Source organism: Macadamia integrifolia, chromosome 9 (assembly GCF_013358625.1).
Source record: "Macadamia integrifolia cultivar HAES 741 chromosome 9, SCU_Mint_v3, whole genome shotgun sequence".
NCBI lineage: Eukaryota > Viridiplantae > Streptophyta > Magnoliopsida > Proteales > Proteaceae > Macadamia > Macadamia integrifolia.
The window spans coordinates 4,298,407-4,321,424 of record NC_056565.1 but is presented as its reverse complement, the minus strand read 5'-3'; the positions used below and the strand labels follow the sequence as shown (position 1 = coordinate 4,321,424).

The 23,018-nt window shown below is 35.6% G+C and overlaps 1 protein-coding gene across 1 annotated transcript; it reads right to left on the bottom strand.

The window, feature by feature from the left end:
* Positions 1-758: 758 nt before the first annotated feature.
* Positions 759-16,506, bottom strand: LOC122089859. The gene is made up of 13 exons (XM_042659593.1): positions 16,166-16,506; positions 15,734-16,073; positions 14,634-14,823; positions 14,491-14,540; positions 13,233-13,325; positions 13,056-13,144; positions 8,990-9,068; positions 8,252-8,334; positions 6,432-6,510; positions 5,614-6,346; positions 3,635-3,724; positions 2,718-3,363; positions 759-1,296 (listed from the first exon to the last, which is right to left on the bottom strand). The coding sequence occupies exons 1-13, from the start codon at positions 16,195-16,197 to the stop codon at positions 1,155-1,157; spliced, it is 2,646 nt and encodes an 881-aa protein (XP_042515527.1). The 5' UTR covers positions 16,198-16,506; the 3' UTR covers positions 759-1,154.
* Between the last annotated feature and the right edge of the window lie 6,512 nt (positions 16,507-23,018).

The following is a 23,018-nucleotide window of genomic DNA, read 5'->3' as shown; positions in this document are numbered from 1 at the left end:
CAAACGGAACACAATTACAGGTACCTGCAAGCATACCAATGGAAGGAACAAAACACGAACAGTAAAAATAATATAGTCATAGATCTTAGGTTGTAACTTGATCGTGAGTGAATCAAAAAGGACTTGGAAATAAATTTGGAAATGTTATACCAAATGCACCCGAGTATTCTATTTGGGCTACCTCTCTTTCCCCATCTAAGAGCATTATATTACTACCTTTTTTTTTTTCCAATACATTTGGATGAGATTGGGAAACACAATGGTTCTGGTGGAGGTTTGTTGGCTTACCCAAGAAAAAATGCCACTGATGCAAATTACCGTAACTCAAATCTTGTCCCATACCCCTGTTTTGGTTGGTGTTTCCTACCGCTTGGTCATTGCAACAATCATGCACTCCCTTCAAAGACTATTAGAGATTACTACTACAAGAGAGATTCTTATCTAGATGATCAAAATGACAACAGATATCAACATTGCCTTCTCCTTTAGGTACTTTCTTTTCAACCCCACCTCTACAAATAGTTGATCCCTTGACTTTTAACTGGTGTTTGTATGAAACTCCAACCTACCCTCCAGATAAGTAGGTATGACTTATGAGAGGCTGCAGAAGAAAATATCAATTTGCAAAATCTACCTTATATTTGCCCCATCTTTCTTACCACCTATCAAAACAACCAATTTGAAATTAATGCAACAAAAATGCCTCTGCATACCTCTACTGTAATGCATTTTCAACTGTAAATTATACACTTCAATAATAAAGAATAACCTCAGCAGACTTGATTTCTTCTTTCAAAATAATAAGTTTTATACATGAGGTGTACAGAATCACAAGCCCCTATGGAAATTTTAGAATTACTTCAAAAATTCTTGGGGCCATCAACTTTTGCCCAGTATTGTCACTGAAGGAATGGGCAAATGAGATCAGAAACAGGGAGAATTGAAATGAATTTCACAGAGGCAGCCAGCAGGCAAAGCCTCTGTTGCGCAAACTTATTCTTTTCTTGTCCCCAAGCAGCCCCAGTATATCAGCAAGAACATTTGCAAAAGTTGGAAGCAATCCCAACAGCCGCGATTGTGGCACAGAGATAAACCTCCCCCAATTTTGAGGACTCCAGTGTCATGACATAATCCATTGAGAAAAGGAACCAATCTCATACTTTTGACCGCTTCTGTTTCTGAGAAACAAAGCGAACTCCTTGCTTCCCAAGTTCAAAGGTCTTGTCCCTTCCATCCTCTAGACGAACAGCTAAAGTTGAAGTGGCATCAACGACATCAGTAACAATTCCTCTGTGCCTGAAGAGAAATGAATAGAAATTCAGCCATTGAGTGCATCCATTTCTAATAACTTCAGGATAATTATCCATGCTCCCATATAGATCAAAAGGCTATTTATTCTCACAATCAGTGTTCTAGAAATGAGGTCCAGAGCCATTCAGACTGCAAAGAGGAAGCCTCCGTTGCTGTATCAAAAACCCCAAGCCCCAACTGTTGTGAGGGAAACCCATTGACAACTGCTCAGGATGGAAAGTTAGAACAGTGAATAAGACGGTTGAATCTATCACTCTAACCATGGTCCAACTGGGTTTTGGGGTTTCAACAATCCCATAATGTTAGCCTATTTTAGAAATCAAAGTATGAAGTTTCTTCCCTCCCCTTTTCCCCTCCTCACAATTTTTTTTCTAACACAACTGATGAATTTAATTAATAACATTGGGGTCAATATTGATAAACACAAAATTTGGATAGGTGAGAGTTAAATGCATTAGTAGAGTATCCTTAGAATGCGGGGGATTTATCAAAGAGGACTGTATTTTGAGATAAGAGATTCAAAATAAATCATAGTACTCTGGAATTATTTTCCAGAGTGGGAGAGGTTCGGTCTTCCATTTCGCCCCTAACAAGCAATGGCGCCACGCACGAAAGTCGTTGCATGCGCCTGACTCTCCATTCGGCATAAGAAGCCTTGTCTTTGTTGTTCTGATGCGCTAGGAGCTCAGGGAGTTTCTTCTTTCTCGCTCCCTTCGCTCCACTAGCCTTGATTGGCGGATGGAAGTACCAAGGTGCGTCTGGTGGTATCATATATAAGATCTACCGCTTGCCCTCCTTTCCTTGTTTAAATATTGCTCTGTTCCCTCTGTCAACTGTTTGAGTGATGTAAACCCCACCCACCCCCTTTGATTTTTGATGTTGTGGTTGGCTTCTTTCAGGGGTTGGGGGATGTTTGTTCTTGTTTGTGGGTTCTGTTTTTTGGAGGCCTGTTGGGATTTTTAATTTATTTTCACATTCCCCTTCTTGGGCTGCTCTCCTCGTTCTTTGCCCTTCCATTCTCCTGATGAGTTCTTTCTCTGCTGCCACCTATCCCGAAAAATTAAGGGGGGTGGGGAGGGGAGATCATAATACTAACATTTGAAAGACAAGCTCACAAACACAGGATACTAAATTATTTCACTTGACCAAAACTCTACCGCTTCAAATATGATGTAAAAGAATGAACTAATGAAGAGTAGCGTTTATTCATAAACCACTTCTGTTTTATAAATAACGGAATCTTATTAGAAAGGAGGAAAAACAACAAAATGGCCAGGAAAGGCAACATGACAGAAAAAAGACCCAAATAATTTTAAGAACAATGTTTATAAGCAAAACAAATTATCCCGTCACATTTGTTAGAAAAACTGACTAAAAGACCCAAGTAATTAAGTTATCAAACTCACCAGGAATTTCCAGAAGGCTGATGAACTTCAACTCGCTTTCCAATTGCATCTTTACCTAACTTCTTCAATATCCAGTTTGCATCTATGGCCTCATCAATAGGATTGTCTTGATGGTATTGTGGCATGCCCCCGTCTTCTCTAATTAAGCCTTTGTCCATTAAAGGAGATGGTCTCTTCCTTTTTGATCTCTGCCCTTTTACAGAACTTTTCTCTTCCTCCCCTTTAGGGGTCCAAGAGCTCCGGTTTTCAAAATAAGGATTCTTGAATTTAAGCTTAAGCAATGGTTTGGGGTCCTTGGGTAACGAATCAGAAACAGTGGAGGTGACAGCAGATAAATTCTGTCTCTCGTCACGTTTATTAGGTGTGCCCTTAGACTGCTGCTTCCTAGCTGGAACCACATCTCTTAAAGTGCTAGCTTCATTTAAAGGTTCCAATGTTGCGACACTTCTTTCAGTGCTTCTTTTCCCCAATAAAACACGAGTTCTGATGGCACCTGTAGACTCGTATCCCTCTGCAATTTTACCTTCGCCAGCAATGGGTTTTAGATTAGATACATCGGGCTCAACTTTTCCCAACTTGATCAAGCTATGGTCCCTGCCTCTGCGCTTTGAACCTTTCAATTCATCTGGAGTGTCATGTTTCTCTCCTGCAAGTATTCAGAGCTATTTGAGAGAGAGATTGAGAGAAGAGGGAGAGGGGGGAGAGGGAGAATCACTTCCACTTCCCAAATTTTATAGTAGCATAACAGAAATATAAGGTGTCCAAGCAGCCAAAATATTCATTCACTGATGGAACATAGAAATAATTTCAGAAGAAAATGCAGTCTGGCAATGCAACATTACATATAAAAAAGAGGTGAAAAGAACAATTTGATTAAGGTAGACAAACATCAACTGTAATTTAAAATTAAGAATTGCCTTTAGTATCTCCATATCTGTCGATTCCATCATGTTCATCAACCATATACTTCTTATCACTGGCCTTAAGTTGGCTTGTATCTTCACTGCCTGTTCATAAAAGAAACACCAAGTGTAAGAAGGCCTCAGAGAGGGGGTATAAAGGTATTGTTTAAAAACAAACATGCAGCACTCAAAATAAACAGTGCAAGAAGTGCTCAGAGAGGGAGTAAAAAGGTATTGTTCAAAAACATGCAGCACTCAAAATGGTAGTGCATATAAATAAAATAATCACATGTAAGGCTTCCTGTGTATCCTTAGTCTAAGTATTGGTTTTGCTATTTAAAACACCACCTAATTTCAGAACTTGACCACTGGAACTGTTCTAAATATAGCAAACAATAAAATAAAAGCTTTTACGTCTTTATAAAGAACTTCTTAGAATATTTGAAACATCATTTTTCCTTTTTATTTTGCAATTTATCCCTCTTTTCTATTTATAATTTCTGGGGTATTGAGGGAGTGTATAGGCAAGTGAGGTAGTGGTTAAATAGTTGAAGGGTGAAGATGGATTGTTAACCTAAGTCTATGGTATGAACGATCACATGAACAATTAAGCAAGCCAGAGTCTTATCATTTTTAAAGCAAAGAGATATACAAATTACATCCAAAAAGGGAGGAGGGGGGGGGGGAGGAATGGACTAGAACACTGAGCTGGTAAATAAAAAAAAAATCAATCAAACAGGTAACATACTGCCCCATGTACAATAGTCTTAAAGTTGGATATTTCTGAGTTGAACAAATGCCAGATATTGCAGACATCTCATGGCAGATCAGGTGATCGTACTCTACAAAGCAATGTCATCTAATCCCAACTTGGATTCCACAAATAAAATATTTAAACGGAAATTCGAAGTAAAATTTCAGCTTCTAAAGAAGGGATGAAAGTGGAATTTTTTTACTCCGTAAAACTCTGGTACATGAACAAAAAGGTACCAATTCCTTTACATAATGAGCTGCCGAATTAACACATTCTTATATTAGCACACATTGACCAGGATAACAAAATCCCTTAAAATTTGCCTTTGGAACCAGGTGTATACTCCCGCGGGACTAGTCAGGCCGAAGGCCTGGATACCCACCAATAGCACCAAAAAAAACACCCAGAACTAGGTGTATACTCTGCATCATAAAAGAACTCATCACGAAGTATGGTCACAATTAGAAGACCATAAAGCAAAATATAACTCAAGTTCAGATATGTACAAGTCTAAATGTACTCAGAACACGAAGATATTTTGAGCAATAATGCTATGACCCCCCCCCTCCTCCCTTTGCAGAAAAAGAGAGAAGGGTAAAAAAAAAAAGAAGGAAAGGAAGTAATATAGATAGGGAAGAGAATACATACCCATGTATTGGCCACATGTCAAATTTGAAGCCCTACATTTACTTGCCTCTTTGCCGTTGTATTTTCAATGATCAAAAATATTTTAAATATTGTTTACTATTTTTTCTTCTATTTGATAGGTGGAGCCTGTTCAGAATCAAACTTGGCAATCAACTTCGGTAATTACGTTATGCAAATGGTTCCCCCCCCTCCCTTCAAAAGTGGACAAAATACTTAAGCAAATCCACCACATGGCATCTAAGGTTTGAGCGCAAACATCTAAGCAGTTACCCAGTTTTCTGCTACAAAATTGCATGCCATAAAACATTCATCCTTGCTTGATGAGAATAAATGACAAAAGACATGAGGAAAACAACATAAATTGGCTCAGAGCCAAAAACAGTCATACTTGCTATAGAATTGCATAATCTCATTGGTTAGGTTTATTGGTCCCCTGAAAACAACTTCAATGCCAGCAAGTGCAGGAAAATAAAAGCCTAATAAAATTATTTCATTTATTGTTAATTTTCACAAGCTATCCGAGGGCAAAACAATGGTACAGTGAACACTTTTGTTTAGAGTAATTTCTTCCTTACTCCTATCATTGGCGTACCATTAGAAGCTGTTGTTAATTCTTGCTCTTTGTGACAGCTTGATGCTTTCGATCTTGGAGAGTTGCTCACATTTCTATTTCTTGAACCTAGATGTATTACTAGCTTTGTTCCCTTCACATTCTCTGGCTTGCTTACCTGTTTTACAGTGCCTTCCATGACATCCAAGCCATGTGATTTTCTACTTTTTATCTGAATAACTCTGGAACTGGAAGCCCTTTCTTCATTGTTCACAACCTCCTCACTAGGATTCGGTCGCATAGTTCCTGATTGATTAATAGCAAGTTTCCTTTTGGTATTAAAAGGAACCCCGGCAAGAGGAGATGTGGATACATCAGGCCCTCCACTTCTATGCGACAGCATTTGATCAATCTTCTCATCATCTCCATCGCATTCAAATGATTGTAAGTCCAGCTGTCTTTCAAAACTATGATGGGCTTCAGTTTTTCCAATTGATGATACCTGAAATCCTTTCTTTTTTGCATACTTTCTGTTCAAGGATTTCTTCCCATATTCCTTGGTATTTTTTGGTGTTTTATCAGCTAATCCTTTAACAGAAAACTTTAATGAACGCCCAGTGGGACCATTTTCTTCATCATCTGAATAAAGTGAAATAGAAAATATTTCTTCTTGAGATGGCAATCCGGCAGCTGCCCTCAAACTCGCAATCAAGTCCCTATCAGCTTCATCTCTCCTCCTCCAAAGTTCTTGCACAGCATCATCAAGGTCCTTCACCTGCCCATCATGTGAAACCTCTCCCATTGGCAATATGCTCCAAATACTTTCTTAACCCATAATCATCACAAAGTTTTAAGCGTACCTGGTAACAATCTCCACGACATGCAGCACATTTGTAGTAAAGATTTTTATCAGCTTGAAACTGCAAATACTTTTCATCACTGCATAAGAAACATAATTGGGGGGGGGGGGGGGGGAAGGTATATTAAAAGGAAGAATCAGGTAAACTAGCTCACTAGCTAAAAAAATAGTACATAAAGAGCCTATATATGAAGAAGAAAAATAAAATAGAAGCAGTGAAATGTTCAGACTTCAGACCATGAGGCTCCATTTGTTTCAACAGAAATATTTTACAAGAATTTGTCTGAAAAACAAAGGAAATTGTAAATGAATAAAAAGAGCATACAACGCTTTACTTGAACTCAAAAAAATAAAAATAAAAAGGGTCCAATTAAATGTTTGGATGTTCCCAAAAGAAGTGGTAGGATGTGGGTCAATCATAAGAATTGCCACTCATGGAAGACACCTCCTGTATCGTATGACTGAATTTTTTCCCTCAATCTCAATTGCACAAAAAGAAAATGAAAGGGTTGAAATCAGAAAAAGTTTTAAGAGTCATTCCTTAATCACAAGGAAAATGAGTATTCAGCTATCCCCTTCTTTTGCTCATCTCTCTCATGGCTGCAATATTGTTTAAAAATAATTTTTTTAAAAAAATTTGAAAGTGAGTATTCATCTCTATGCTTTTTTGTTTCCCCTCGTATATTTTTTAAATAAAATTCCATTTAGATAACAGAAACCCGAAAAAGATTTTGGTGGAATCTCCATATGCAACTTAAGCTGTTTGTGGATATAGGACATAGGGAAAAGGAGGGTAATGCCACAGATTTGTACCAGAGTCATCTAGTTACCTGCAGTGTTGCATGGAAACAGGCAAGGGAAGAATTTGAATGCAACATGTGCCATGAAAGGTGACCCAGTCAGTGGAAATGAAAGCAAGAATAGGAATTTTGTATAGTGCGGAATGTTGGGCAATTAAGAAACGTCATGTAAATAAACTCAGTGTAGCAGAAACGAGGATGTTAAGATGGATGAGTGGTAAAACTTGGAGGCATAAAGGACTGATCTTATTAGAGCTGGTTTGGGAGTAGCTCCAATACATAATAAGCTACGAGAAAGTCGTTTGAGGTGCCATGGCCATGTTTAACAGAAGTCTTTGGATGCTCCAGTAAGGAGGGGTGGTTTGATTAAGATTGAAGGATCTAAAAGAGCAGGGGACAGACCTAAATGACCATAGGAGAAGGGGTGAGGAAAGACATGCATAGCTTAGGCCTTGTATCAAGTATAACGTCAAATAGAGATTTGAGGGCAAGGATCCAACCCCATTTTGTTGGGACAAGGCTGAGTTGTTGTTGTTGTGTGCCATGAAACATGACCCAGCCAGTGAGAATGAAAGCAAGAATAGGAATGTGATCGAAAAAATTGCATTTATATATAAACACAGAAATCTTGTGATTTGATTTGTGTTTGCCAACTAGAGATAAGAAAAGATGGAAGAATATGTTTTTTTGTGTCAAACAAACAAAGAAAATTAGAAGTGAAAATCTGGAAAATTACTAAGAATCTGTTTAGAGTTAGAATCTAAAACAAGTCTAACAAAAATGCCCTTCGAAGAACATGCAACAATGATACATTGTGCTTCTCATGCCACAGATTTTACGATTGTTAACAAAAATTATAGGAGACTGTCTCTTCAAACAAAAAGAAAGTGAACAGACAATGAAGGGCTGAAAATTATCATTAGAGAATATGCTTAAATACAGGAAACTGAAAGTGAACAGAAAATGAAAGGCTGAAAATAATCATTAGAGAATATGCTTAAACATAAGAAGAGGAATAAACCTGATGCCATCACAATCGCAGTGCACCCAACGTTGGCAAGCATCACAGCAAACCATTGGGGTTGATTCAGAATCTCTGTAGACCTACAAAATTAATTTGTCGAACTCTGAGGAAATGAAAGGAACTAGTATCCAGAATCCAGATACCCAAATATTCACACATTTACACTATCCATATATTACATAGTTACTAGAGAAAGAAGCAAGAAGGGACATCAAGAAAATAAATAAGTAAAAAAACAAGAAACAATAGCTTCCCAAATTGGACCAAATTTCCCTACAACTATGGTCCAGCATTCATTTGTAATTCATGCATCTGAAATGTGAAATGTTTATTGTTCGGACATAATTATTCAACTATAACAAATAGCCTTAACCCCCCCCCCCACCCCCAGGGATTTCATGACACCCTTCTTGTAAGGAATTTTTATATCATTCATTTTTAGAAACTGCTATTATCCAACTTAAAGAACAGCAATGAGTTGGTCATGAAACAACTGTTACATGTTTAAATTTTCTACAGAAATTATAAAATAACTTGTAGATTTGTATATGTAATGTAACCTTACCAACTTTAAATTACCCAATATGTGCAAAAGAGTTGTGGATAATCAATCATATTCTTCACAAAAAAATGTCCAGTAAGGATTAGAAAATTATCAAATCATATAGAGCATAACGAAACAGAGGGAGAGAGCATAAGAAATAATATAAGGCCTCAGAACCAGAGAGACGGTACCTTCAAACAAACAGGGCAATATTTCCCTTTCACAAACAATCTCCCACAAGCATCACAGCAAGTATATCCAAGAAACCACCTACAGATTTTAAAAGCAAACAGTTAATTTAACTGTCTGTTGACATTTCGTTATTAAATGGACAATAAGCTTTCACATATCACAGAATAAAGTTCATTAGTAGTTGGCCACCATTATTTGAGCCAAGTCTTCAATCACCAAGAGCTTGAGGTTTAGAAAGCCCATTGTTGTTATTACTTTTTGAATTTTGATAAATTCAAACAGCCACTTATTAAGAAACTAAGCCATAACAGAGAAAAGGCCATAGTTTGCTAAGCAGCAACATCCAATACAATCTTTGTTAAAAAACAATTTGTCACAAACCGTAACTATTTGTTCATTACTGTCATACATCAGATACCTAGAGTGAAAACCAATAAAATATATATATATATATATATATATTTGATGATATATGGTTCCTATTTTTTCATTCTTTCTTCACTTGCCACTTTTTTTTGGTAAAAGAAAACTCTATGATACTCTAAATGTAAGCCATTCATCATACTGAAACAGCATTTAATGTCTAAAAAATGAATGAAACAGACATTTGGAAGTTGGAATGTGATAACTCTAAGAAGTCCGAGGAAATGACAATAGTAAAAGTAGTCATATCTGAGCTAGGAAGATGTTGAGGGATACAAACACAATGCTCCTTTACTTACTACAGTCTATAAACACAATTGATATCACAGCATCATAAGGCATCTCCACAACGTCAACAATGTTAGAAACAATTAAACCAGCATTAAGATTGCAAAATACTCTAAACACAAACTTGATAAAGGTTCTACGTTAATCCATAAGAAAAAGTGTGTTCCTAGTAAAATAACCAAAACAACTCTCAAGAGCTAAGAGGCAAGATGAGAATGTCTGAGAAAATGTCATGAACTTGCTTACCATAGTCTTGTTTTATCTTCTGATAAATTATGAAATAATTTTCTTTTTGGGAACTCAAATAATCTTTACTGAACAGTAAACACTGCTTTTGCTTGAAAGTATACATCTTCAAATTTGCATAGGCACCAACTTAAGTGTCTCAAAACGCCGAATCATAAGAAATGCGAGATTACTTGACTATAATAAGGTGATGGATCTTAAAAGGAAAAAAAATGAAACCTTTTACTACTAATTTGGTTATACACAGAAGGTGGGACTTTGACGCAGACAGTGAGACACTTATACGATGTGGAACAAGATGACCAATTGTACCAAGTTGCTAAAGAAGTCCTACGCAAATTTAAAGAAAAACAACATTCATCTAGGGAAACTTGGTGGTGGGATGATGAAGCTAAAGATGCCATTAAGGTTAATAAATCTAGTTCTAAGACATGGCAAAGGACTGAACACAAAAAGGATTTAAAACGTATAAATTTGCTAGAAAAGCTAAGAAGATTGGGAAAAGCAAGGACAAAAAATATGAAGATCTTCATAACAATGTGAGCACAAGGGTTTTAAGATAAGGAGAACAAAAACAGAGCATATGGTACATAGCTTTAGTGACAATAGGATGGATAATGAGGTGGTGAAAATTGATGAAAGGGAGATACCGCAGAGTGATTATTTTAAGCATCTAGGCTCAATCATAAATAAATGAGGAAATAGAGGATGATATTACACAGAGAATAAAAATAGGATGGATGAAGTGAAAGGTGCATCCAAAGTGTTGCATGATCGATGTATTCCTTTAAAACTTTCAAAAGGAAAATCTTATAATATACTCATACAACCGGCAAGATAAACTTGGTGTAGCTAACATGACATTGAGATGGAAGAGTGGTAAAACTAGAAAGGATAAAATAAGGAATGATCATATTAGATCTGATTTAGGAGTAGCTCTGATACATGATAAGATGCAAGAATGTCGTTTGATGTGGTATTAACATGTGCAACGAGGCCTTTAGATGCACAAGTACGGAAGAGTGATTTTATTCAGATTGAAGGAACTAAAAGAGTCAGGGGTAGCCCTAAAATGACTCTAAGAGAAGTGGTGAGGAAAGACATGCACAGCTTAGGCCTTGTTACCAGTATAGCTTTGAATACAGATAATTAGAGGGAAAGGATCCATGTAGCTGACCCCATTTAGATGGGATCCGAGTGAATGGAAACGACAAAAACAAAGGATGAATTCTACATTCACTTTAAAGAGATGACTGCACAGACCAGAAACATGGAATTAGACATAAACAAATTAATTGCAACTTAACAATAATAGTAGTAAGTAAACCAAAGATAAATAAATGTGATTGTTCAAAAAGTTCCATAATGACCAATGACTACATAAGAGAAGAGGGATGCTAGAATGGTACAGGGAAAGTTAAAGAAAGCTCTAAAATAACATTTTTCAAGGTAGCGAGGAAACACCTACCAACTTATGATATAATAATATTATAGTCATGAAAGCATTTAGTCACATAAGATTACCCTTTCAAATATAAGCTATCAAAACAATTCAAAAAAAAAAAAAAAAAGGAAATAGAGAGAAAAATAATATAATATTATGATGATATAACTATATATATATGGGAATAGTGAGAGAGAAATGTAAGGGCCCATTTGATTTTTTTTCTGCTGTTTCTGTGTCTAGAAACAGCAGAAACGAAAAAACTTGTTTCTGTGCTAATAAACAATTTTTGGAATTGGAAAAAGGTGTTTTATTTTTCTGTTTCCAGAAACATTTTCAATAATGTGGTAGGGGGTGCTCTCAGGTTCAAGGCACCAGTGAAGGCACGACATTGCAGGTATGCAGCTCAAGAGTGAAGGCACGACATTGCAGGTATGCAGCTCAAGAGTGAAGGCACAACATTGCAGGTATGCTTCGTGGAGATGAGCTTCAGAAGGATGAAGGCAGTCCAAAACTGTGCACAACCAGGTTGGAGTCACCGCTTCTGGGTAGCGAGAAGTTTCAACAATGATTGAGATTGGGGTAGATCAAGTGAAGTATCGTGTTTTTCATAATTTTCGTCCCTCCCACTTGTTTCTAGAAACAGAAAAATAAGTCTGACTTGTTTTTCCATTCATGTTTCTAGACACAGAAATAGGCATAAATTTATATTTCTATTTCGAAAAACAAGTGAAACGAAAAAAAAAAAAAAAAAAAAAAATCAAACGATTTTTGGGGTGTTTTTTCGTTTTTGAGCACAAAAAAATGGAAAAACATGTTTCTGGAAACAAAATCAAACAGGCCCTAAGCCTCCTCTAGTTCCTGTAAGCAAGTTTCAATACCACAATAGTTCCAAACCATTATAGCCAGCTAATGTAGTAATGTGCTTGAAAGATCAAAACGGTAACAAAATAGGACCTTTCCCAAAAAATAAAATCCAGATTAGGAGCATAATTAATAAAAGCAAATCAGATGCTCAGATAACCACCAAACTCAAATCAAGTTCAACAAATATGGGAATGAACACTAGCTGAAAATCTTAGATAGATCTCTTAGATAGATCCAAGGGCTGGATCAGAAGATATCAGTGAATCCTAGTTGTGCTAGGAGAGGGGTAGAACAATAATTTCACTTATTTTCACCACTCAAACAGAATTTCAGAAGAGAGGAATATGTAGAGTAATCGATTCCGATTATGTACTATAAATCTCAGCAATATCAGATATTCAGATCAGAGAAACCAGTAAATCGAATCAGTATTTAAAAGGACAGAATTTCATTTAAGAGGCAAGGGTAAAATGGTGATTTCAGTATATCTCCAGATCCACATGTCAGATTTGATAGAGAATCAAATCTCTATATAACAGTGAAGAACAGATTCCCAAAATCTGAAGGTATTCTAATGGCTGATCTCGAAACGTTGGGTACCTCAAATGTCATTTACCACAAAATTGACATGTACGTGAGAAACCAAGGTATAGAACTTTCTGGAGTGCCGAGGCCAAATACATGCAGATAGCGATACCATATTAACAAGATGATAAAGACGATTTAAGATTCACACAAACTGAGGTAACTAAATGATACTAATATCCAAAGACGTTCCTTTTGAGTTGAAGTAGTACCTTGTACTTAGCCCACTTCCAGAAACATTGGATCCACAGCTGTGACACCTAGTATGCTTTAGACAGAGGTAAGGTCCAGCACTAACATTCTGCAGAATCAAAGAAGGGAGAAATTGGCTTTATCTGTATCATTCTATGCAACAATGGAATCGCAGTAGCACTTGATGAACATCCCACCTTGTGTGGAGGCTGCTGACAATAGCAATGGTAAGCGCCATCACACCTCTTACAAAACATGAACTTATTTGGATCTCCGGTTCTTCTACATATCTGGGAGGAAAAAAGGAACAGAATGAGGACACCAGAATTTTAATGCCTCAGATATTGTTCATGTCAAGGATAATGTGATATTTTAAATTACATATCTGCTAATGTGAGTTTGCAGCCAACAAGGAAGAAGCAACACTACTCATAATGAGGCCAACAAGCAGATAACCACGGCATAAAAGCCAAAATAACTAAAATAGATCCAACATCATACTAAGGGTTGTTTGGAAGGTGCATTATAACATAATGAACTATTAAAAACCATTAATCAATGAGAGTACTTCAAATCATACTAAAAACCAAAACTTTGGAAGGTGCATTCCTCCTCTTTCTTCTTGTAGGTGTTGGTCTACAGGTTTGGTATATCATCATAGAATCCAAAATCACTCACAACTTGTTCATTGGCCTCAAAAGTTAAGAAGAAGAGCTTATCAAAAAAGAAAAGGGAGAAAAAAATAAAGCAAGGAATATTAATAAGTCCATATAGTTCCTCCAAACTTCTTTTATGATCCAAAAAGAATCAAAGCCAACTAGTGTACAAGACAACATATGATAACCACCCATTAAGTATGCCATACTCACAAAGGAATGTTATTCCCATAGGACAACCAAAGCACGAAAGCTCCTTCCTTGGCCAAATCATTGGCTCTCTCATTAACTCTCCTAGGATTCCATTAAAATGTTTAACCCAACCTAGAAGCAACATGCCCATTGAACCCAATAAAGGCCGTTACCCAGTGCACAAAGGCTTCCCGCACTTAAGCAGGGTTCTGGGAGGGTATATAGGTAGACAGCCTTACCCCCTTTATGGAGAGGCTAGCTCCCAAGACTCGAACCCACACCACTGCACAGGCGGAAAGAGCCCTTTGCCATTGCTCCAAGCAATGGCCCCTATGAGATATGCAAATCCCTAAGGCCCCTCAGAAGTCTTGCAGTCTCCTTTCGCAAGAACTCTATCATAATCTCCCCAAAGAACAAGGTTCCAATCCAAATTTTCAAAGACCCAAGTAGAATCACCTTCCCCAATAGGACCCAAATAATAAGCCCCTTTTGGCCGTTATGATTCACAAAAATAACTTGAGCAAATAACAATCCATTACCATGTAATTCTGGAAATTATAGATCAGTTAAATTTAACACATAAGAAAGACATAAACACAACAATTACCTCACAAGTTCGGCAAGATGGGCAGGCCCATGAACTCCAATGAAATATATCTGAAACAGAACATCGTGTGAAAAAGTCTATCGAAGCATAAATAACCAGAATTATACACAGTACAGTTGACAAAGATCAAGGGCAAAGGGGACCTCTATGCTGGGCCCAACTTTTCAAGCAGTTCCTATGATACTTCTTGCTGCATATTTTGCATGCGAGCATCCTCAGTGCTCTCTCACTTCCTTCATTTTCACCATAAAAGCATAATCTACACATTACATTGATGGTCGAAGAACCCTGTTCTTCTGCAACAATATCTTGACCTGTTTCTTTAGAGGCATCCTGAGACAGATGAAAATCAATATTTATAAAGCAAAACAATTAGGTTATTGAAGGAACAAAACAGAAAAAGGTTCTACTCAGATTTTATGAAGTTCCATACAAATCAAGATTCAGTGAAGCATAAAATTAATAACAAGGGCCAATGACAAAATGAGACCACAACACCCAAATATACAGATGACTCTCAGTATCTAGATAAAATCTACCATGGGGAGGAAAATGAGGGGCAATAATAATATCAATCAACTTTTTTTTTAAGAGAAGAAAATATAGTTATTCAGAGGAATGATTTCCTGTAAAGCGCTATTATTCGCGACATGGGAAAGTAAAACATTCAAACTAACCAACATCCCAAAGTCTCAAAATAAAGTCCTCATCACCAAGAGCCTCCTATCAATATGGAATTCACTATTCACTCTTCTCGTACAAAAAAAAAGTCCTCCAAGAACCAGGAAAACAAAAATAAAAACCTTTTAACAGTAGTAAATTGATAATGATTACCCACTCATTTTATTGCAATTTGATTATCCACCCAACCAATATCATTCTTCCCTTTACCAACTTAATCTTAACTGAAAGCAAAATTAAAACAGAACCCATCAAGTGTCCCTTCTTAATGAAAAATATGGGGGAAAGAACCTCTAAAAATGTGAGAGTTAGCATACTACCATTGCAGGCGATAGAAGCAGAAATACAAATACTCTTTCCAATTGACCAACCGTCATAATAGTCACAGCACCAAAAACAAACTGATGCTGCTAAGGAGGAGAAATCTTATAGGCGGGTGAAGGTAGGATAAAATTATTTGCTATAAACACATTACCTATAATATTTCAAACGTAAAATCAAATACTTTCCACCTCAAATATTCCCTTTAACGATAAAGGGCTAAAATTTTGAAAAACCTCACCGCTAAATCTCCGGTCTCAAACCTCCGAGCATAATCCTCTGCCGCCAATGATTCAGCAACCGCCTTCTTCTGCAACGCAACTCGCTTTGTCTGAGCAGACATTTCCTCCACATCCCCTTCTCCACCCACAACCCCATCAGCAACAACAGTCACCACAGGAGTCGACGCAACAACAATTCGAGGAACCGAAACCTGAACAGTGTCCTTCTGTCTAGCCCTAACCGACCACGGATCGTTCAAGAACTCCTCAACCCTAAAAACCTCGTCCAAGAAATCTTTCCTCCCCTTCTCACTCTGAAGCTTCTGACGAAACCCAAACGTGCAGAAGCAGATTCGCTGACTGCAATCAACACAAACATCAATCAAAACTAGAAACGTACATATAAACATAAAGAAAAAATTGAGATTTTAGGTGAGAGAGAGGAAACGAACCATGTAATTGGGCAAGCGACGTGAAAGGCCATGGAATTGATTTCTGTTCCTTACTTTCTTTCTCAATTTTTAGCGGGATTTCTCCTGTGATCAAATCTTTCAAATAATAATAATAATAATAAAAGTAATAAAACCCCCCAAAAAAATAAGAAAAAAGAAATAAACGATGAAGAAGTGTCAAGTGTGCGTTCGGGGGAAGGAAATTTTGGGCCTTTTAGTGTATTTTTCACACCCCAATAAAATATATTATATATTTTTTTTATTTTATTTTTTTCTTTCTCACTGCTTTAGTTAACTCGGCCGGAGACGCTATCCTTTGATTGCTCGGTTAAGAGAGGGAGAGAGCAGGGGGTGATGGGTCATGTATCAACGACTCTTATTCGTGAATGTGGCTACCATGCGCGTTTGGTGAAGTCACGGTGCGTTTAGTGGCGAAGAGTCTTCGTAAGCTGCCAGCCTAGCCAGTTGTTCTTACTTTTTTTTTCTTTTCTTTTTTTCTCCGGAAAAAGAAACAAAAGTGATGATAAGGAAATACGGATCAAGTTTTTTTTTTTTCACCCATGATCAGGAGAAATTTATTAATCCATGGGTTCGGTTAAATGAGACTAACAACTGTATTAAGGTTATTTTGGACTTTAAAATCATAATTTTAAAAATTATTTTGGAACATTATCAGAGACCAATCTCATAGTTTCAAGTATTGTTATAGATTGGCTATATCATACTTGACTGATCTGAATTAGTTCTAAGTATCATTTCAGGCATAAAATCATAAATAAAATATATTTTTCTTTTAAAATGAGAATAAAAGTGGTCGATAGGCATCAATTCAATTCAATACAATACCAATAATTAAATCCGTGATCAATCCACTGCTATGAGCTAAGGGCAAAAGATCCAAAAAAATTGACTTTTAAAATACAAAGATTGATCTCAAGTTTTAAATATATGTTTTCATAAAATAAATTATTTTGATCCGTGGTGAAGAAAAACTTTCACCATGAAATAGTGTTTGGTGGACATCTAAAGTGTGCTAGAGTCTAACCCAAAAAAAACGAAAAAGGTACTAGAGTGATTATGGACTTCGGACTGGGCATGGGGGCTAGGGTGATCATCACCTCCCAATGCTTCTAGGTGTGGGCACAAGCAATCAAGCAAGGTTCTTTCTTTTCATTTTGAAAAAAAAAATAACATGTTATGAAAAGACATCTCTACCCCTGGCAGCCCACCCCATATGTTTGGGCATAGAGCCACGCAATCGGACGGAGTTCTTTCTCCCATATTTGGTTTCATATTCAGTGCTAGAACTCCCATATTTGATTTCATATTCAGTTTAAGTTCTATCAACCACAAAGATACGTTATCAATAAATAATATAGAATTGAGCCTTCAACGAATAATATAGATTGACTTGAACATCATGCATAATCCATAGGAAAAAATAGAAAGGTCTAATATCTTAGTTTGAGAATAATCAAATAAATTATATTTAAAAGAAAAAATTATGCAAACTATAGTTCAAAGCTCTTTTGGTGATATTATAGTTGAAAATTAACGGTGTACATTTAATCACTTGGATTTACATGGATAAAAATTTAATAAAAACTGTGACTTAATGATGCTTTTATCTTTGAAAAGTCAACTGGTTCTTTTCTTGTTTCATAAAACTTTTTTTGTACACGAATCGATGGCTTTTGGAGTGCTTTTGATGGAAACCCACAAATCCTAACTCTATACTATTGATTTAGTTGGTTTAATATTCTCTGTTTTTAAACCAAAACTTAACCGTTCCTTATTTGGTTTTGTTAAATTTCACACGGATCGGTTTTGATTTTGGTTTTCAATATATATATATATATATATATAAACTTTTCTGTATAATTCAATAATGTAAAGGCTATTGATTATTTTTTCTTTTAATTATGAACCGGCTAATATTATTTATATAACATTGGTATAATATCTATATCCATTAATTCTCATTTTTTTTTATTTTTTTTTTATTTTTTTAAAGAAAATGCAAAAATAGTGCAAAGGTAAACACTTAATTTTATCATTCTAAAATAGTACAATGATAATAGGTTGCTTTGGGATGAAATTTTGGGTCTTATTTTAAACACTAAAATACATTATTGTTAGTATTATACAAGTCACCCCTTCAATGACCCTTCGAAAAGATTTACTAAATCATCAAAACACTCCCTTGTACTCACTCTTTTGTAAAGGGGTATATATTTTTTTACCAAAAAAAAAGTGAAGTAGTATTGTTTATCTATTCGAGAAACTTGGAAACTTCTAAGTTACGGCAACATTGGATTATGCTGACCCTTAAATCCCTTGAGTTTGTTGCAGATAGCTGGATAGATATATGAGTAGGTGATACGTAAATTTCATATTTTCTACTCCAGTTGTGATGATAGATATATGGTCTCTCTAGATGTGATCGTAGATATCTAGTCTCACATCTAAGTGATATGAACATTCATTCAACTTCTCTCTTTTTCCTTTTCTCTTCTGTACTTTTTACTCTCCCCATTTGATGGCTGTGACAATTTCATTGAAAAAGAAAAAAAAAATGAGTGAGAATCTATTATGAAAATGCACTATCAAACCAAGTCTCATCTGTATTTACTCTATACTACTACAACTAAATAATTCCTATACAATAAAACAGTGCACCATACGTGATTTTGTTTTAATAGTGTATCAAAGGAACAAAAGAAAAACGGAAATACTCCTAAAGTTTTCAAAGAAGCCCTAAATGATCCCTTATCAGTTGCTTCTTCTTATTTTGATGGATAAAATATATTTGATGTGTTTGCACAAATCATTCCTAACCAGAATTAAATAAATAAACAAAAAAAGTATAAAAAATAAACAACAACAATAATTTTGTTAATGATTTAAGAAAGTAAAAAAGTAATTTTATGAGCCTGTGGTAAGTATACACTTGCCAATTATGTGAACTTAATTGGCTTCCTCCAAAGTTTTTAGTCTTGACAATTGAAGTTGCATCATCATAATTATTTTCCCTTATCTTAACTACATACATCTCTCTCGAAATAGAAGAGTAGAAAAACCATGTTAAATGTATTACCTTAAATCAATGAGTTCTTATAGACAAGTAGTATTGTGTATCGATGTGTAATAATCATTTATACATTTCTCACACTTAATGCATGCCTTTCACTAACGTTTTGATGTCATGCATCTTATATGGGTACTGAAAATTCTGTGTTCTGTTATATCATGAAAAAAATGATCTCAATGTCTTGTTGGCTACTTGGGCTCGAAGTCCATCAATCGGGAGGGTGTAACAAGAAAGGCTCGCATCAAGGAATAGGCTCAAGCACAAAAATGATTGTCATTAATGTTCAAGTGATGGAAGTGGTCCACAAATGATGGTTTAGTGGATGAAGTAGGTTTAATATGGACAAAATTTCCGATACATTTGAAAATATCCTCTTTAGGATGGAATTTTTCGCTCTTATCTCTGAGATTCCATTCCCTAATTGCAGCCAAGTTTCGTTCGTTTAATACTAATCCTCTTGACCTGTATTTTTTGAAAAGTTTATTTAACCCCATTATCTCTTCTCCTGAGAAACTTTGTCTTTGCTATCTCCCTTATGAGGAGGAAGTTAAATCTGTGGTATTTAGTATTAGTACTTTCAAATAAACTGTGCATGATATACGCCATCAGTTTTTAACATTATTTATGAGATTTTCTTAAATCTGATATTATTTATTTGTTCATGTATTTTTTAAACATGGATCCCTTCTTTTTGGTTCCAATCATACCGTCCTTAGTCTAATACCTAAAAAGGAAACCGCTCTTAGACCTAAGATTTCAAGACTATTAAGCTTTTGCACATGCACTTTTAGCCCTAACTATCTGAATATAATATTTCCCTATCCCATGCTGTTTTTATTAAATGGCAACAAATATTAGATAATATCATTATCACTCATTAATTTTTCTATTTTATGAAAAAATTAGAGGTTCTAAGTAATGGGTTCAAAAGCATATTAGACTTGAATGGGGGCATATTTGAGCTCTTTTGGAATTTTATTGGTTTTGATGAGCATTGTTATGTTCTTGTATCCTATTTCATCTCTTCTTTGTATCTTTTTCTTTCAAAATAAATTGTAGCTCGTTTTTTTGGGTTCGTTGAACATTTTAGATGACGCCTCTCAATTCTTACCTTTTTTTCATTGACATGGAAGGACTGTCTCGTGTTTTTTTCAATTTATAGGGATTTAAATCTCTTTAAAATATTAAAATTGATAGATTTGCTTCTTAGATCACCCATTAGGCTTTGCATACGGTACTTTTGTTTCATGTAGGGAAATTCTTGATAACATTTTTCACTATTCAGATTATTTCCTATATTTTTCTAAGAAATTTGTAGTCAGGAAATCAATTTCTAGAAGTGTCTGCTTCAGTAATAATAACTCTTCTTCATTGATCTTTTTTTGGTGACTACTCTTCTTCATTGAGACTCTAGATATGCAGAACGCTAGGTGTCAGGAAGATTGATAAGAAATCTTGATATTTGGATATACCTCTCTTGCTTCTACTAAAAAAAAAAGTATTCCTCTTTCCCTCTCAGGCTAGGTCTGCTACGAAGCTGGCTGTTCAGTTTTAATTAAGACGGTTCTTTGCTCTATACTTACCTATTCTATGTCTTGTTTCTCCTTTATTGTTTCTCTCAAGTAAATTTGTGTGTTTGAAGGTTGGGTGTATCCTTGGCTCCCTTGATGGCCATCCTCTTCTCCTTTGTCTCAGGTTGTAGATGTCAATCCTATGTTTTCAAGGTATTTCAGATTTGATCTTTGATCAATTGCGGAATTCAACGTGAATGAGAGTATTTTTTCACATTCTATTTTTGAAGGAATTTGGAAAACTTATTAGTTGCAGATACAACAACAACATCCAAAATCTTATCCCAACTTAACATGATCGATTACATGAAGATTCCAAACAAGAACGAGCACAAGGATCTATGCAAAAAGATTGATAGGTTAAGTGCTAGCTGTCAACTGACACATCACTACAAAATCAGTCACATGCTTATAATGACAATCTATAATAAGGTATCATATAAATCGCGCAAGCCAAAGAATGTTACATTCACTTTCAAATTAAAAGCCATTGTCCAGAATAGTGGTTTTGGTCAATTTTCACCACTAAATTTTCTCACTAATATCTTCATAAAATCACTTTCTCTCTTTAGAGAATATCACATTTAAGAACACATTACATCTAATTCTTAAGTAAGCACAACATCTCCAATCACTTTCCATAAATAGCAGAGTAACTTGACTTCCGTTATTACTGTCCAGGGAAACAAAACAGCCCATAGACAAATTTCACTTTCTTCCAGTTTACCCAATTCTACTTTCTTCCCTTTCTTATTTCATGCCAAACAAATTTAGCAAAATCCCAAGACAAAAAACAATCTGAGAACAATTTCATTGATTCATAAGATAATTACTCATAATTTTCATTAAGATTCTTAACGTAGGCACCCAGCAGAGTCAAGAAAATTTCTTCCCTGTTTGATGGCTGCAACAATTTCATTGAAAAAGAAAAAAAGAGAGATGAATCTGAAAGTGGGTTATGAAACTCTCTCTTATTCTATAATTTATGCATTCTATACTACTACAATTCCTATTTTTTACCCTTTGGTACCAAACATCTTTTTGTTTTAATAGTATTTCGAAATAATAGAAAAATATTTCACAAATACGTTCCCAAATAGGCCGTAAATGATCCCTTATCAACAGTTTTAAATTGATAAAATATATTGGTTCCACAACCAAACCTAATCATATTAAAAAAGGAAAAAAAAATCTTTTATTTTTTATTTTTATGATTTAAGAAAATTAAAGTAATTTTATGTGCCTATGATAAATATACATTTACCAAATAACTTCTTATAATTGGTTTTCATCGATGTCTTAGTCTTGACATTTGAAGTTGTATCGTTCATGATTATTTTCTCTTATCATAACAATATGCATCTTGCTTAAGATAAGAAAGTAGAAAAATGATGTCAAATGGCAATCTTAGAGGTAATGAGTTTTTGTAGACAAGTATTATACAACAATGCAAAATAATTTTGTGAATACATTGCTCACATCAAATGCATGCATTTCACTAACCATTTGATATCATGATGTAATCCTACCCCCCCCCCCCCCCCCAACATAAGAATCACAATGTAAAAATGAAAATGATAGTAAGGCCTTGTTGGCTACTTGGGTTGAAGGTCCATCCATTGGGAGGGCTGACAGGTCTAGGAACAATGGGCCACACCAAGGAATGGACCGAAGTTCGAAATTTGTAAAGACCCATATTATGGCAAAAGAATGCTACCCACTAGTACTGGTAGGAGGACCATCTATTGGGAGGGTTGATAGGTCTAAGAACAACAAGCCACACCAAGGAATGAGCTGAAGTTCGAAATTTGTAAAGACCCAAGTTGTGGCAAGAGAATGTCACCCATTGGCACCGGTACACACCACTAACACCAGCGCGCATGGTGGGAGAATGCGTTATTGCATTTTTAGCTTGGGGCAAGACAGTATTTTCTCACCCACTGTGTCTACACTCTACTATAGAATTTCTTTCCCTGTTATCTAAAAAAAAAAACTGAATTGATCCGAACACTATTTAGCATAGTTGTCAAGGCATCGCCAAGGTGGCATCGGTTTGCCTGGGGCCTAGGCGACAGTCGCCTTATTGCACTGGATGCCGCCTTGTGTTTTGGCACTTATTTATGCCAAATATCATTTAAGTAAATGCACTTAAATTTGTTATTTCATTTACTTAAGATATTATTCGTAAATA

Coding starts and splice junctions, on each gene's coding strand:
- LOC122089859 (XM_042659593.1), bottom strand. CDS start 16,197: ATGGCCTTTCACGTCGCTTGCCCAATTACATG. Junction 14,541..14,633: donor AAGTTGGGCCCAGCATAGAG/GTCCCCTTTGCC, acceptor GTTCTGTTTCAG/ATATATTTCATTGGAGTTCA. Junction 3,725..5,613: donor ATTAACAACAGCTTCTAATG/GTACGCCAATGA, acceptor TTTTATGAACAG/GCAGTGAAGATACAAGCCAA.